Source organism: Empidonax traillii, unplaced genomic scaffold (genome assembly GCF_003031625.1).
Source record: "Empidonax traillii isolate 1590-97213 ecotype Southwest subspecies unplaced genomic scaffold, ASM303162v1 scaffold1129:size175808, whole genome shotgun sequence".
NCBI classification, from domain to species: domain Eukaryota; kingdom Metazoa; phylum Chordata; class Aves; order Passeriformes; family Tyrannidae; genus Empidonax; species Empidonax traillii.
The window spans coordinates 30,824-46,972 of record NW_020956322.1 but is presented as its reverse complement, the minus strand read 5'-3'; the positions used below and the strand labels follow the sequence as shown (position 1 = coordinate 46,972).

The window sequence follows — 16,149 nt, the reverse complement described above, 5'->3', positions numbered from 1 at the left end:
TTCCCACACAAGTGGGACCCTGTAAACCTCCGGTTGCAGTGACACTGCGCCTGGGCCACAGCTGCTCTCCGTGCCCACATGCACAACACATGATGAAGATCTGGGGTCAGTTCCCCTTTCAGCAGCTCTGCCTCCTCCTCCCAAATGGAATGCAGCAGAAAGCTGAAGGAGCCATGGCCCTGCCCTGCCCTGGCCCCTCCTGTCTGTCCTGGCTGGTGTCCTGGTGTCAGCACTGCCAAAAACCAGACAGGCATCAGAGCACTGAGCAATGGAAGTCAGAACTAATTTATTTAAGAAAAAAAAAAAAAAACAAAACCAAAACAAAACTCATCAAAAGGAGGGGGAGGCATCAATTACAAGCTCTGGAAGCTCTTGTCAGGACAGCGCCAAAGAATCAGCATTATACAACAGAGAGAGAGGGGCAGCAGGAGGGCACAGGGCCCACCCCGAGCCTCCCCAGCCCTGCCAGCACCCCCTGCACGGGGACATCCTGGCCCTCAGGCCCCCTTCTCCCTCCATCACCAATAAAGTGCAGCAGGGAGAGGGGGTGCAGGGCTGGCTCCTACCCAACCTCCCCCTGGCTCTTGGCTTTCCCCTGCAGCCACGAAATGTGAAGCCCCAGCACTCACGGCATGATCCAGGTCCCTCGTCCCCAAGGAGCCATGTGGTGGTCCTGGGGACAGCAAGGTAAGGGCTGTCACCACCACAGTACCCAGACACCTCCCACATGCAGCCCCAGAGGCACATCCTGGGGCAAAACACTCCCCAAGAGCTGCCTGATACAAAGTGTTAGGGTTAGATTAGTCCAGACCCAGCAGGTGCCAGGAGGAACAGCGTGTCCATGCTGAGCCCACGTAGCAGAGAGGGAGAGAGGAGGAAGAAGGGATGCTGCTGGTCTCACCCCCCCAGGAGAGATGTGCCTCTCCCATGGGACTGTGGAGAGGCTGCATCCCTTCTTCCTCCACCCTAGGCAGGAACCATTAGAAGACAAAACCCCAGAAGGGCTCCACACAGTTTTGGAACCTGCAGACAGCCCTGGGAGCCCTGCTCAGCTCCTGCTCTCAGCCCAAACCCCCAGCCACGCTCCTGCTCCTCTCAATATATTATTACTATGATGTGCAAGTAGTTTTGCATCAGAAAACACCGAGCCCTTATGTCCCACTCAGCAGCTCCAGCCCTGCCTGTGCCTCAAAATGTTCTTCCAGCGCCACGGTGTCTGGGAGCAAAGCGTGAGGGCAGCAATTAGACAGGAAAGACTCCACCCACCCCCCTCCCCAAACCCTCTCCCTCTCACACCCCCCTGCCAGGACAGTCTGCACAGGTCACTCCTCGCCCTCCTCCTCGTGGTGGTGGTGGCTGGAGGCAGGAGGTTCCTCCAGCTCCTGCTGGTGGTGGGTGTAGTGGTGGGGGCCAGGACCCTCGGCAGGGATGTTCTCCTCGGCGTTCAGGTAGACGTTGAACAGGGCTCCCTCGTGGCTCGGCTCCTTCCCACAAGCCTGGCAGCTGCAGTGCAGGATCTTCTCCACCAGCTTGTCCACCCTGGGGATCTCCTCATTTCCTGGACAGTCCAGTGTCACCTGGGCAGTGGGACAAGGACACAGTGAGTGTGGAGGCTCCCATCCTGCGAAGGGAGGACTGACCTGTGCCATGCCCTGCAGATTTGGGGTGTTTTAAGCCAGAAGTGATGGGTTTCTATCCATAGAAACAAACCTCCCTGTCAGTCTGCAAGGTGGGAGTTCTCTGGGAACATCTCACAAGGTCACAGGCTCCAGAGACTCAAGGAAAATCACAGAACCATAAAGGTTGGAAGAGACCTTCAAGATCACTGAGTCCCACCATTAACCCAACACTGCCATAATTACCCTAAATCACAGAATCACAGAGTTATTTAGGTTGGAAGAGAGCTCCAAGATCATCAAGTCCAACCTATGACTGATCTCCACCTTGTCAACTAGACCAGAGCACTGTCCTAGTTACAGGGGCTGGGACCAATTTATCATTGTGTATGTACAACAAAAACTGTGTATTTTACCACCCTCTGTCATTTCTGATAGACTGTTAATAAATGGATTGTTTGCAGCAGCTGCCCAGGGCCCACACGACACCTCAGGCTACAAGCTGGGTGTTAAAGAAACCCTGCAAGGCAGGGGAGTGTTCTTTTGTTTGCACATCAGTGACTCAGCTGTGATAACTCCCCTCTGGAAAGGCATCAGCACCTTCACACTCAGCCTGAGGGGTCATCTCTGCTAATGGACCACCCTGGACTGGCATAACAGGCAGCTGCAACACCTAGACCATCAAAAATTCCAAAAATATCTCATGACTCAGGGAGATAAATCACCCATTGTGAAACTCCCTGCCTTGGGGGAGGTACTGGGCATTCCCACCTGAACCTGAGCACATATAATCTTGGGGGTTTGGGACTTCTGGTACCACTCATTGGATCCAGAGGAGGGCCAGAACTTCAACAGGACTGCAACTGTCACTCTCAACAACACTGTGATCATCACTTCAACAGGACTGCAATCGTCATCTGGACCAACAGGTTTTCCTTTCCTTTTACTTTGCCCCCAGGGGACCACATGGTGCTCAGCACAGGGGTGGATGAACACCAAACACCGTTGCAGGATTATACATCTGTCTTTGTGGGTTGTTAAAACCAGTTTTCTCTGTATCACTGCATCTGTTGTAATTTTTTTTAGTAAATTGTAACTGACTTGTAATCTCTCGAGTAGGTTTCATTTCTTCTGCCGATTTACTTTTAAACAAGCACACACATCCAGTCATTTCTTGAACACTTCCAGAGACAGTGACTCCACAGCCTTCCCAAGGAACGTATTCCAATGTCTGACCACTCTCTCTAATTTTTTTCTAATATCTAATCTGAACCTCCCCTGTTGCAACTTAGGGCCATTTCCTCTCATCTTTTCACTTGAGATGTGGCAGAGAAGACCAATCCCCACCTCACTCCAACCTCCTTTCATCCCCAGCTCCAGCTAGACAATACTCCCAGACACCACTGGCACAGGAATATCAGTGTGATGGCAAAGGCCACCCACAAGACATGATGCTGATCAGCTCAGGTGGTTCACACTAAAGCCTCTGATCAAATGTGAGCTGAAAGCAAAGCAGAGAGCTGAGCCCAGCTCCCTGGGGGCTGAGCTTCCCTTGAGAGAGGGTTTATGGCTCTGCCAGGATCAGTGGTAACAGGGAACTGTGAGGTTTGAGGGTGACTGCTGTGGGAGACACTCCTGGACATCAAATAGGGCAAAAACCTCCAAGTGGAACGGGCAGAGGGAGCGGTGGAGAGAGCAGACATGTGGGATGAGCACAGGGATGAATAATGCAGGGAATGACAGGGGATGGCTCTGCAAACAGAGGGATGAAGGCACCATTTCAGCACAGCAGTCACATTGCTCCTTCCACTCAGGCATCTGGGGCACAGTCACCTGGCAGACACTCTGGAAGGAAACCGCGAGTGGGAAAACCTCAGGGAAGGAGAACAACTTGCTGTAAAGTGGTGGCAGAGCAGAGCTGAGCTCCCGAGCGAGGCCCCCTGGAGCAGGCAGGGATACTCACAATTTCCCACATGGACTGGGCTGGCATGCAGGAGTCGCAGTGAACCAGGGACTCTGTGGACTGGGGGAAGGTGTTGGGGACACTGTAGCTGAAACACTGTCCCAGACAGGCCCTGCAAAGACAACAGGAGGGATGGGGGCTCAAGGGAGGTGCCTGCTCTTCCCAGAAAAGGCAGAAGGAGATTTGACCTTCCACCGGGGCAGCTGGAGGCAGAAGTGCGTGAGTGACAGTCCCCAAAGCCACTCCCATGCCATCAGCTGCCTCCAGCCCTGTGCTGAGGTGGATCTGTACCTGTTCTGGATGGATTTGGACTCACAGCCGCTGTGCCCCACGATCTGGGTGATATTCTTGGCCTCACACCAAGCGCTCTTGTCCGGGAAGAGGGCGAGCTTGTTGATGGGCGGGGGAGCAGCCAGGAGCGCTGGGAAGAGGGCACCCACCACGAACCATAACATCATGGCCAGCTCTGCCAAAATCCTACACCTGCACGTGGAGAGCAAAGCATTAGCAGGAAACAAAACAGGTGAACCAGCTGAGTTCTCCAACTCCATGGAAGTTCTGGGTTGAGACAAGCACAGGTACGTCCTCCCATCCTGCTGTGGCCAGGATGGCTCCCCAAAACACTGCCTGGGGAGTGGGACGTGCTGCTCTGCCTCTCCCCTCTCAAAACAGCTCTGGGGCAGGCAGATACGAGCGTTACCTCTCCCAGTCTCTGTGCCAGGAGTAACAGCAGCTTTTCCTCATTTCCCACCCACAGCTGGGCTGGGAGAAGTTTGCAAACGAAAACATCACTGCCACCGGTTGAGGCAGGCTGGAGAAGCCCTGGACCACGGAAATGTCATTATCTGAGGAAGGAACAAGCTTCCCCACTTCCTCTTCTCCCACCTTAGAAGCCAAAGCTGGCCTTGCTGTAAGGAAGGAAAACCTCTATCATCCTGGATTGTGCAGCAGGTGTCGCTGCAAGGCAGCAGCACATGACACGCGGAAACCTCAATCCAGGGGCTGGAAACTCGCAGGAAAGACCAACATAACATTTATTTTTATAGAACCACTCAAAGAGTTATTCCAAAGATGGGAATTTGGGCTGCGGACAAGGGGGGCCTTTGAATAACAAGCACAAACCTCACTCGCAAAGGCGGTTGGCTTGGAGGTCACTTCCCACTCCCAGAGAATTCCCACCCAGGGTTTCCTTGCTCTGCTCTCTGGCCAAGGCGCCTGAATCAACACTCCCAATCACTGGGGAAAGGCAGATGGAAAAGCATCATAGAAACAGGAAAATTTTTTCCTGTGTGGGGTTTCACTAGTCATGGTCAAAGGCAGACATTTATACTTCCTAAAATATTTGTTAGAACCATGTTATTTGTTATTTCCTTCTATTTATTTATCCAGACAACGATCCAAAGCCCACACTGGAAAGATTCCTGTTGATTCCCATGGCTCCTGGGTCCAGCCCTCTAATGTTTGCTGCAAAGGAGAGGAAAAATGCCTTCTTCCTCAGACTCTGGTGTCAGAGGCAGCTGGGGACTCCCAACTGGGTGTTTTCAGGTCACTTGGTCTGTCTCCATAGTCCTCTCCCACATCCCCTGGGCTGGAGGACCACCAGGATAATCCACATGACTGAGACACCTTCCTTGGCACCACCCACAGCTCCAGCTCAGGGATTTTAATGTCATTATGGGGTTTTACCCTATTATCCCTCCACTGAGCCAAACTTCCTGGACCTGAATCAGAGAGAGACGAGATTCTTCCCTGTCGTCCATCCCATGGCACCCAGAAAAGAGCATCCTCACTCACTGGATCTCTGGAGGAATCAGGTGGCATCTCTGATAGTTTTCCTTATTTCCTGGTGATACAAAACCCACACTTGTGTAATGCAGCAACACTTGTACAGCCCTGGCTTCCTAATCCCCCAGCACTTATGGGATGGGAATCCCACAGTCTCCGATGGGAATACCTGCTCCAAGGGGAGTTTGCAGGTATTGGCTGGACATAAGCAGAGGGATTTAACCCCTGAGCTTGCCCTGCCATTAATGAGAGCCATGGGGTTAAATACATTTGTCCTGAAGACGACTCTTAGGACTTCTGCGTCCTGAATTCTTTTCCATTTCACTGGGGGAATTCTGTGATTTCTGTAAGAAGAACCAGGCTCAGCTGCACACACACAAAACACATGGTCAGCTTGGTTTTCTGAAACAGCATGGTTCATTCCTCAAATGCCAGCAGCTCTGTGCTAAGGAATCCCACTCCCAAAGGCGAGTCCGAGATCAGAGCTGGGATGTGACCCAAACAGCAAACACCTCCATCCCGAGGAACAGCCGAAATTCCTCTGGAGTCAGTGCACAAGTTCACTTCCGCATGCCCCATGAGAGAGCAATTTCCTTATTTCCAAAGAAAGGTGGTGGCTGGTTTTTGTCCAGGTTTCTGGTGCATCTCTACGCAGCTGCAAAGAGACAAACATTCCTGTCTGTGCTGGGTCCTGCTTCCCTGAGAGCTTTTATTATTCCTGGAGGGAGGAGTCCAATTGCCAGAGGCACAAAGGATCCTCTTGGAGCATCTGGGCTCCTGTGAGGAAGATGAGTGAGGCTGTGCTCTGCTAAAGCACAGGACCTGGCCTGGATTCAGGAAAGCACTTAAACATATGCTTAAGCCTTCTCCTTTCCCTTTTCCTGGGATCTGTTTGTAACCAGGGCTCCAGCGGCAACGGCCACTGCTCCGGTTTGCAGGGGGTAGTGGGAGAGTGGGGTAACTGAGAACCCCCATAGCAGGGGAACTGGGTATCCCTATGGAGCTGGAGCAATTCCAACTCTCCCTCGTTCCTCAGGGCACTCTGGTGCCAGGCAGTGCTACCCTCCAGTGACCTGAAGCCTTGACCACGCCACATCCACAACGCACGGTGTTCTCCTGCTCACAAGAATGCCCTGGAACCCGCAGGGCCACATTTCTAGTACGGAACGAAGTTTATGCCAGTGCCCAGGAAAACATCTGATGCAGCTGAGTTTGGGAGGGAGCTGGGGCTGGAAGCAGCCCTGGCGCGTCCGCTGGAATAGCTCAGAGCAGTCATGCGAACAGCGCGGCCACGAGAACCATTCATCTGACACAGCCACAGCCTGAGACAAAAGCGCCATGTTCCTTTTCCCCCCACCGGGAAGGGAAGGCAAAAAGGAAGACGGGGCACCCAAGCAGGTTTGCAGACTCCCGATTAAATAAAGGCACTGAGCACATTCCTCCACGACAAGCTAAATTACACGCTGCAGCCCCAAAAGGAACAAGTGCGTTCCCCGACTGACCCGCAGAGCAGCCGCTTCCCCCCACACAGGGCCTTCTTTTTCTTTCCCACACCAGGGCAGACTTTTCCCTGTTAGTCAAAGCTCTTCAAGCAGAAAGTTCAGCTCAGTTCCGGCAGAGCCACTGGCCCATGAGGGGCTCCCCCCGCTCCCTCTGCAGGAGCTTCCTCCTCATCCCTTCGGCTGAGTTTGGGAAATGAAATGACTCAGCCCTGAGCCTGGCACATCCCAGGCTCCCAGACAAACAACTTCTCAGCGCAGGCACAGCTGCAGTCCTGTGGTGAGTGGCTCCAGAGCCCTTTTCCAGGGCTGAGGGACAAAGGTCCAAGGGGCTGAGAGCCAAAGAGTCAATGGCTGGTGGGTCTCGGGGAACCACCTCAAAATCACTACAAGGCCCAGGAGTTCTGCCAAAAGCTCAGTGTCCCCTGATCCCAGTTTGGAGATCTGCTGGTACCGCCTCAGACGTTCTGTGCCAGCCAGAAGAGCTCCTTCCTCCCGTTCCAACAGTCCCAGGACTCTCAGGAGTCCCTCAAGCAGTGCCTGGAAGCAGCTGGGAAAATCTACATCGTTACACTGGCCAGAGGACAATCACTGGAATTACCTCAGAGGCCACATTCCCACCATCCAGCCCACAGCTGTTCCCAGCCATTTGGAAACCAAACACTTCTGGAGGAAAATAAAACAGATCTAATCAGTTTTACCCTCTTTTTCCAGTGTGAAGTTTACACCATAGCACAAGACAAGCTTGCAGGTGGACATGGGGAATGTTTCATGAGTAGTTTAATGTGTTAATAGGTATTTTTCTTATCCAGGATCTTGCAATTCTGCCAAATACATAAAACCACATACACAGGTAGATTGTGCTCATGGCCACACATACAGCATCCTGGTTCTGAGAAACAAGAACCCCCCTAAGCTTTACAAACATTGCTCAGCCAAGGCTCACAGCCTGTGGATACAGCACAGAAACAGTGTCAGCTCCAAGCTGGAGCTCAGGAAAATGGGACACGAGGACAGGAAATGGCCTCACCTCAGTGCCTGACTCAGTGATCCAAGACCCTGTGTGAGACACACGAGATCTCAGCAGGGATGGACGAGGTGAAGGTTTCAGCTCCTGGTCTAGATTAGAGCTGAGACCTCCACTGCCCTCTCCTGCCTCCCTTGGCACACAGCTGCCCTTCCTGACAGAGCCAGCTTCCCACCCAGCTGGGCTATCTCTGCACCACACCAAGAGCAACCCAGGTTGGTGTTAGACAGGAATCACAGCAGTCCTGGATCCTGCCTTTGTGTTCCACTAGATATTTGTGCCATTTTGCTGAGAAAAGCTGCTGCACAGCCTTGCTGGAGAAGAGGAGGCCCCAGAGACACTCTGTGCCTCAGTTTCCCTCATTGCAAGAGCAGAGACGGGAGCACCGAGTGAAGTGACGGGTGCAGGGAGAGTGAAAAGCACAGGGAGGTCTTTGGAGTGCCAGATTTCCTTCGAGGGAAGCAGGGGGGGAGGGCTGCCAGCAGCCCTTGCCCCACACGATGCCAGGAACATTCCTGGATGGGAAGGCGCTCAGGCAAAGGCTCAGGGCAGGTGGGAATCAGGTTGGAACATCGTGTGGGGGAGTCACGCAAGGACAATGCACTGCTGGGAGAGGGGGGGCAGTGCCCGGAGAGGAGGCAACTCTCCAAGAACATGGGTGGGATCCCTCCTGTGTGTGGAGGCAACCAGGAGAGATCTTGATAGCCACTAAAACACTAAAAGGCAAATGGTTATTTAGGCACCTAAAAGGAAGCAAAACCACAGTGTCTGCTTTGGTGGCAACTGGAACTGGAACAAAACATCCCAGAAAGATCCAGGGCATGGCTCTCCTCAGAAAGGAGTAGGTCTGTAACTTCTGAATACCACCAGGGATTGCCTCTTAGGAAACTCAACTCAAATAAATTGCTTACATGGAAAAAAAAATTATTATAAGCCAGCATTATTAGCAGGAAAAGCTTAAATGTCAACTGCAAAAAACCGAAAAGTCACTGTGTACTGAAACAATCTATCAAAACAACAGATGTTATTCAGTACTTGTCCTTATTTAATACTTCCTCCTTTTTTGAAATTTGCATTTATCTAAAACTTGACATTTTTGGGGACTCTACTGTAGTGAATGCAACAGTCAAAAAAAAATCTAATCTATGCCATGACAACATGGGCAAGGGAGAGGGAAGAGAACTCTTCACTGAGAATGTCTGTAGGTAATTCTTCAGGACAGCAAGACACAAGAGAGCTCAGCTGAACACAGAAGTGCAGAAAACGAAGCTCAGAGCTTCAGTCTTGCTTCGCTGAGCTGCAAAATCTGTGAAGAAATTACAAAAAAATAAACAAGGAACTAGCACAGAAGACATTTGATATTTAACAACCACAAGAATCCATCCTAAGAACTTTTTGATAGTGGAGCAAAAGCTGTCGTTTCTCACCATGGACCTGGTTGTCTCTGCTCCTTTCAGGAGCAGCTGTCAGAGCTTCCCTTTCTGTAACATATTAATTTCCACTCAAGCACAGTTAGACGAGTCACAGAAATAAAACAGAAATAGAGAAAAGCAGTGCAGCATTTTTAAAGCACTCTGCCCTCCCCACTTTGGCCAGAAAGTCAAAAGATTTTGGTACACTGGGAGTTTCAATCTAGCTTCTTGACCATGCACTGAGCACTTTGGAAATACATTTTTTGCAGCTGGAAAAAAAAAAAAATCCCAGCTGCTTTATCTACAAAAGTCACTGGAAATCTACCTCTGGACTTACATAGGCTTAGAATGGGGTCCTGCAGGAGCTCTGCTGGAAAAGGGACACACTAATGGCCTATGGAAGAGGCAAGAGTCATGTAAAAAGTTTGTGGTAATTTATTTCAATTGCTCAATTTCTTCAGCATTAAGAACAATCACGGCTAGGAAAATGCATCAACCTGAAGCACAAGAACATCTCCTGGCCCCACACTGCCCTCCACTCCATCTCCAAGCACGTGAGGCTCTGCAGCCCCTAAAAGCAGCGGGACAAGCGGGATGGGAGCAGGGATCAGCTGTGACTTGGGAAAAAGGCCGGGGGCCAGCCCTGGGGAAAGGGAGAGGGTCCAGGCCCTGCCTGAGCCCTGCGCAGGGAAGAGCCCGCCTGGCACACGCTGTGGCCAGAACATTCCCAGCGGGGTCGGATCCGGGTGCATCTCTGCTGACATGAGAACCAGGCCCCTCCAAAGCCAGCTGGAGCAGCGCTGCAGCCGCAGGCTACGCTCGCATGTCTGGACCTGAGCGAGGCTCAGCTCCCTCCTGAGCTTTCCCTGGAGCTGGTGTTTCCCACACAGCCATCCCACACACCCGCTGGCACAGAGCAGGGACAGTCAGCCTGGAGCTGGGGGCACCCACTGCAGGAGGACAACTGGTGTCCAAATTCAGACTGTGGATCCACCCCCTTTGAAAATCCCCTGGATAACAGTGACTGCTGCTCTCTCCAATGCTGTCCCCGAGTCCTGTGAGCAGCAACTTCCTACTTCAGCATGGAAAGGGAATATCTTTTCCTCTACCACCACAGCACCACCATCAGCAGCCTGGCCACTATCCCTTACCTCCCCAAAGCACCTGGCTTGCCCCAGAGCATGGTCACACTGTTTTCCAGAGCTACAGCCTCTCCCCTCCTTGTTTGGACACAGCTTTCATGGAACCAGCAATAAAACCCGCAGGATCCCGGGAGTTGCTCACTTTAATCCATGTTTGATTTGCAGGCACCAGCGGTTTCCCTGGGGAGAGCTTCTCCCAGCAGGCCCAGTTCTGCTTTCACTTAGAGTGAGGTAAACTGGGACCGGCTCCTCCGAATGACTCTACTGGTGCAAATGAGATCAGAATCTGGCACCACTCGTCTTACTCAAAACAAGCCTAACTGGAACCAGATAAAACCAGTTCCAGTACATAGTGGCCACCAGGATGATGATTTTTTAATTCCTGCAGGCAGAGGGGAGCTGTCTCGGATGCCAACCACACTGGCTTGCGCCTTGCTCGGTCATTCATTACCAAACTTGCATAAAAACCCAGCGCAGCAGGGCTGCGCCTGAAGGATCAGGTTCCCAGCTGCTGGAGCAAGAAGGGGAAAGAGGGAAGGAGAAAGGGGCTTGCTTGTGGATGGTGCTGTGGATCTTTCAGGATCCTCCCTGTTGTTTCCTTCATCCTTTAACAGCCATTTTTAGGCCATATCTTGGTCAAAACAGCAGAAATCCAGTGACCTGAGTGCTGTTTTGCCCTCTTTTACTCTCTGCTTTACACTACACCAGCCTCCTCAGTTTTGATGATATAAACCCAAAGTCTGCTTTTTACCCACAGCACTGACCAAAATATCTAAGGCATACAAACACATGGAAGTGCAGGGCCAGAGACATTCAGAGGTGACATAACAGCTCACAGCTCAGGTGGTATTTTCAGTTGCCACCAGGGCTGACCCAACAATTGACATTTAGACAGTTTCTCCTGAAACTGCAGGATTGGGCCCAGTAACCACAAGGAAGTCAAACCGTGGCCCAAACACTGCTATTTTCGCCCCTCTGGACAAGTTGCCCGAGCTCTGTGTTGGAGAAGAAGATTTAAACAACATCTGAGAGCGACCCAAGCAAGGGCTCGATCCTGACACCAGTTCCAGAGCTCAGCTCCAAAGGACTGGGATCTTGGCTGGAATGGGGCTATTGGCCCAGCCCAGCTCCATAACTGATGGGAATGGGTGCTGGGTTGCTCCATTCCCATCACCAGTGCTAACTTACGCCCAGGAAAGCCCTGGCACCCAGTGCCCCACATCCCTCCCTTCCTAAACAGCGCTGCACAAGAGACAAAGGTCTGGGGAACAGCAAGCTTCCAGGGCTAATGGGAGGTGTGGAGGACAGACCACCCCTCATTCCCACTCTGAAACTCCCCCAGAAGGACAGTTTTATCAGCTGTTTGGGTTTTTAAGAGTCTGATGTGAGCGAGTGTGAAGTTTCTTTGCCCTCAGCCCTGCTGGACCCCCCTGGCACTCTGCTCCTTGCATTTTCACAAGGGATCTCCCAGCTTGGGTGACACCAGGTGAGGGTTTTTTCCAGCAGACTGCAAAACAGAAAGAGCAGGAGCAAGGCCCAAGGACAGAGCAAGAACCTGGCTCAGCCCACTCTGCAGCCACGGTACAGGAGCTGGCAGAGGCAATGCCAATGCTCTAAAGGGAACAGCGTGGAGTTTGGGCAGGAATGACTGCCCGGGAGTTTCTTCTGCTCCTCGGGCAGGTTTCCCTTGATTTACCAGCCTGATCTGCCCTTGGCAATGCCAACACACACCATGGGCAAAGTTACTCCACCACGGGCAGGTCTTCAAGACTGCTCGAAAAGTATTTTGGCTCAGGGCCCAATCCTGCACCTTCAGAGCACCCAAAAATTCCCTCCAGCTTGACTGTTTTCTTCACTCCAGAAAGACGACCAGGCACTCAAGAAGATTGTGCTCATTTGCCCTTTTTGCGAGACCACAAACTCCCCAAGCTGGAATTCGGTGTGGAGAGGTCACGCCAAGAGCCTGGATTCTTCTCAGGGCTGTTTGCAAACACTTGGGATTTTTATACTGAAGGCAAATTCCATTTCCCATCCTGCGGTTTGCAAATTTGAGGCAAGTTGCCTTTTACGAGATGGGAGACTGCCTTCAAAAAAGCAAAAGTGCCCGTTCTGTGCAGCTGGTTTTTGGCTGGTTGGACATTGCAAAGAGGACATGGAGTTCTTCGGCTAAAAATACAAGGGAAAATCTGGGTCTCTCCATACCTCCAGGATCTTTCCCACTTGTTTCAGTAGGGTGCATATTTTTCAAAAAAAACCCCTGCATGGCAAAGCTGTGGTGTCCTGACTCCACAAACACTTCACACAGGCTGAATTTTGAATTTGATGGAGTTAATCCTGTATGTAAAACCTAGATTGTGAAGCAGAGCAGAAATTTCTGGTGTCCTCATAAGAGCAATATTAGTAGGGAATAAGGGATTGTCCAGATCAACTTTAATGCAGCCTGAAAGCGAGATAAAGCATGTTCTGTTCACAAAAAAGAACGTTTCTCCCACAAGAAAAAAAAGGTCTTCACTGAGCACAAAACACAGATATTACTGTACAGAACAAAATAGAATTACTGCAAATACTTGAACAAACTGAAATACATTAGGGCTCAAGAAATAGGTAAGGACATATTGTATATGCCTTTGGATATTCCAGTAAATGCCTAAACTATTTGTAGGATACAAGGATGTAAATTCATCCCCGGGATGAACTTTTCAAGGAACAAAAGTTTACTGCCTTGCCATCGGGAAACGTTCTTTCCTTTACTATCGCTGAAGTACCCCACGTCCGCTGGTGGTGTGGGTTAATCGATCCTGAGCGTTCCCGTTCTTCCCTGTGCACTTTTGTTCGAAACCCCAAAGCGATGGGAAGGAGGGAAGGACTCTCTACCACAGATGTGCGCCCGACACAGCTCCCGGCTCCCCCGCTCGCAGCCTTATATTTAATTGGAGCTAAAGCGGCGGTGGAAATAGTTTAACTATTGTAGAGCAGATCCCCCCCAAGTCCGCCTCATCTGCAACCGATTTCTGCCCGCACTTACATCTTCATCCTCCCGGCCATCAATCACCGGCAGGGTGGGGGAAAAAGAGAAGGGAGAGGAAAAGAGGCGAATAATCTGGTGCGGGGGGCGGAAAAGCAGCAGGTTCGGGACGGGGGTGGAGGGGACACAAAGCCAAGGGCTACTCACCACCCAGGCGACGGCGGGGACATCCCATGGGGTCCGGGGCCCGGCGGTGCCCAGCGGCTGCCGCATCCCCGGCGCGGCGGGGCGGCCACGGAGAGAGGCGCGGGGAGGGCGGGAGCTGCCGCCTCCTCCCTCCCTCCCTCCCTTCCCTCCCTTCCCTCCCTTCCCCCGGTGCCGGGCTCCGGGCGGTGCCGCCGGCCCCGCCGCTCGCGATTGCACAATCGGGTGGGAAGGGAGAGGAGGGGAAAGGAGGGAGGGACGGCGGAAGGAGGGACAGAGGGAGCGGCAGTGGCAGCGCCCGCCCTGCCGGGGACCCGCCGGTGACCGGGCACGGAGACCCCCGAGCAGCCCCCGCGGCCGCCCGGCTGAGAGCTGAGAGCTGAGAGCCGGAGCCCTAAGGCGGAGCTGGCACACCGCCCTGGGCCGTGAAACCCCCGGCAAGGGCTGAAAACTAACGGGGAGAGCACGGTGGCGACGCCCGGCCACAAAAACGAGGGGTCTTCGGAGAGATGTGCCCGAAGGGAATGTCCCAGCACTTACTCCTGAAGTGACATAAACAGTCTGGATTGGGCTCGCCGAACGCTAACAATTGTAATTTAAGCATAATTCTTGATAGAGAGTGCTTGGGGCAGAGTCCTGAAGAGTTTGGGAAAGTTCTCCAGCACCAGAGACATAGGTTTTCTCTTTTGCTTTTCCTTTCTTTTCCCTTCCTCTTTCTCCTCTTTTTCTCTCCTTCCTTTCTCTTTCTTCTTCTTTCCCTCTTTCCTCTTCCCGTTAAAAAACTAACAGCGAGACCCCATGCCAGTGAACCCCCATCCATGGCCACCTTTCCGGTGGGATAATTGCTGGGGACCAAAGGGCTCTCTTTGTGTACCGACACAGTTAATCTAACAGAGGCCCCCACATTAAACACTACCCAAATCAAAAGATACCTGCCAGGCTTGGCTGGGCTTTGCTGGCTCCTGTTGGTGTGAGGATTTGCATAGAGATCAGAGAAGCAGGAAGGGGAGGTGGGTAAGAAGAACCAGCTGTGTTGAGAGAAGCATTGGCAATGCCCTGGCAGTGGCCCCTGGGGAGAGGTTTTGGGGCTGGGTGTTCGCCGAAGGAGGCTGGAGGCTGCCAGTGAAGCAATGATTTCCTGCTGCTTGGTTCCTTCCAGCTCCAGGATAATAGGATTTGTAAATGAAATGGCAAAAAGCTGCTCCCAGCATCAGTTTCTTATCCTGCGAGATGCAACATACTCATCCCCCAAAATGTATGTACTGCTCAGCTCCAAAAGAGTCAACAGCAGAGGAGCAGCCTCTAGCCATGACCACATATCCCATCAGGAGCCCAAAATCTGTTTTCCCAGCATTTTCACCCAGTGCTGAACCCAGTCCTTTGACTAATCTCTCATGGCCAGCATGACCAGCAGTGAGCTCCTGCTCAGAAGGCTGCTTTGTTCTGAGTAATATGAGTGAAATAAGAGACATCAGAGACTTTGAAGCAAGTTCTCAGGAGGAAAAATAAGAGGTAGATGCGACCACCTGCAAAGCAATAGACCATGGGCATGTGAAGCTCAGCCAAGTGTATCGGGCCCATGGTTCAGTATTTGCATGGTTTTTGTGGGATTCTCAGCACTGGGGTGTGATTGCTCTGCAAGGAGCCAGCTGAGTTCATTCACTGCTTCCTACTGTTCATTCCTGTTCCAGTTCTGTAAACAGCATAAAAGGGAATCAGCAATCTGTGAACTTGGGGGGCGGGGAGGCAGGAGGAGCAGGGTTCAGGTTTTCTGGTGTCAGAAGGTGCAGGCAGAGGTGCTGTAGGACAGAACGGGTTGGTTGGAGGATGAAAGGAGCTGCTGAGAGGCCTTCAAAGCCCTGGGCCAGCACTTTACCCCTTCCTCCCTGGCAACGTGATATCACAGATGACCTGATGCCTGCAGAAGTCATTTGGACAGACACAGGCTAAAGGCAGCCACTCTGCAGCTGGGAGAGGATGGAAGGGAGAGCAGGGAGGCAACACCAGCAGGAAGGGAGCTGACCTCAGCAGTCACTGCCAGGGGCAGTGGCTTCAGCAGCGTTTTTAGGCTCTTGCTCCACACATGACCCCCTTGTTTTCCAGCTTCCACTCCCCACAGGCTCAGGGGAGCTTCCTGCCTGCCTGCCTGCCCCTAAAACACCTGTGCCCAATCACACCGATGTTTTCACGCCACATGGTACAACACAACTCCTCACTCTCACCCTCAATGACAGCCCATTTCATCAACTGTTGTTTTCCACCACTGGGTACACACAGCCTTGCCCTAAACCTCCACACACCCACCCATGTCTTCCCTCTCAGCCCTTTCCCTTGCTGCTGGATCACCAAGGCTTCGTGCACTGAGACAGAGCAAAAACTCACTCTCCTGTCTCCAGGACATCCCTCCCTCACCCACTATTGCTGTTTTGGGCCTGCTGACAAACACCCACAGTGCCAGGGGCTCCGCACTTGTCAGGACAGGACCTAGAACTGTGGGTGTGAGAAGTAAAAGGGTGTACTTGTAAGTTAAAAATAA

General features: G+C 52.2%; 1 protein-coding gene across 2 annotated transcripts; it reads right to left on the bottom strand.

Moving 5' to 3' along the window:
* Window positions 1–262: 262 nt before the first annotated feature.
* On the bottom strand, window positions 263–14,566 carry NBL1 (NBL1, DAN family BMP antagonist). Of its 2 annotated transcripts, none has more exons than XM_027905199.1 (4): window positions 14,546–14,566; window positions 3,871–4,062; window positions 3,580–3,691; window positions 263–1,577 (listed from the first exon to the last, which is right to left on the bottom strand). In XM_027905199.1, the coding sequence occupies exons 2-4, from the start codon at window positions 4,035–4,037 to the stop codon at window positions 1,323–1,325; spliced, it is 534 nt and encodes a 177-aa protein (XP_027761000.1). In that variant the 5' UTR covers window positions 4,038–4,062; window positions 14,546–14,566; the 3' UTR covers window positions 263–1,322. The 2 variants fall into 2 exon arrangements, with proteins under 2 accessions (XP_027761000.1, XP_027760999.1); XM_027905198.1 differs by lacking the exon at window positions 14,546–14,566 and adding an exon at window positions 13,617–13,819.
* Between the last annotated feature and the right edge of the window lie 1,583 nt (window positions 14,567–16,149).

Bases quoted from the DNA above. Each gene is read 5' to 3' on its own strand.
- NBL1 (XM_027905198.1), bottom strand. From the start codon at position 13,639: ATGTCCCCGCCGTCGCCTGGGTG. The intron at 4,063-13,616 runs GTGAGTAGCCCT...CTCCACGTGCAG, and splicing joins TCCCCGCCGTCGCCTGGGTG to GTGTAGGATTTTGGCAGAGC. The intron at 3,692-3,870 runs GTACAGATCCAC...TTGTCTTTGCAG, and splicing joins TCCAAATCCATCCAGAACAG to GGCCTGTCTGGGACAGTGTT.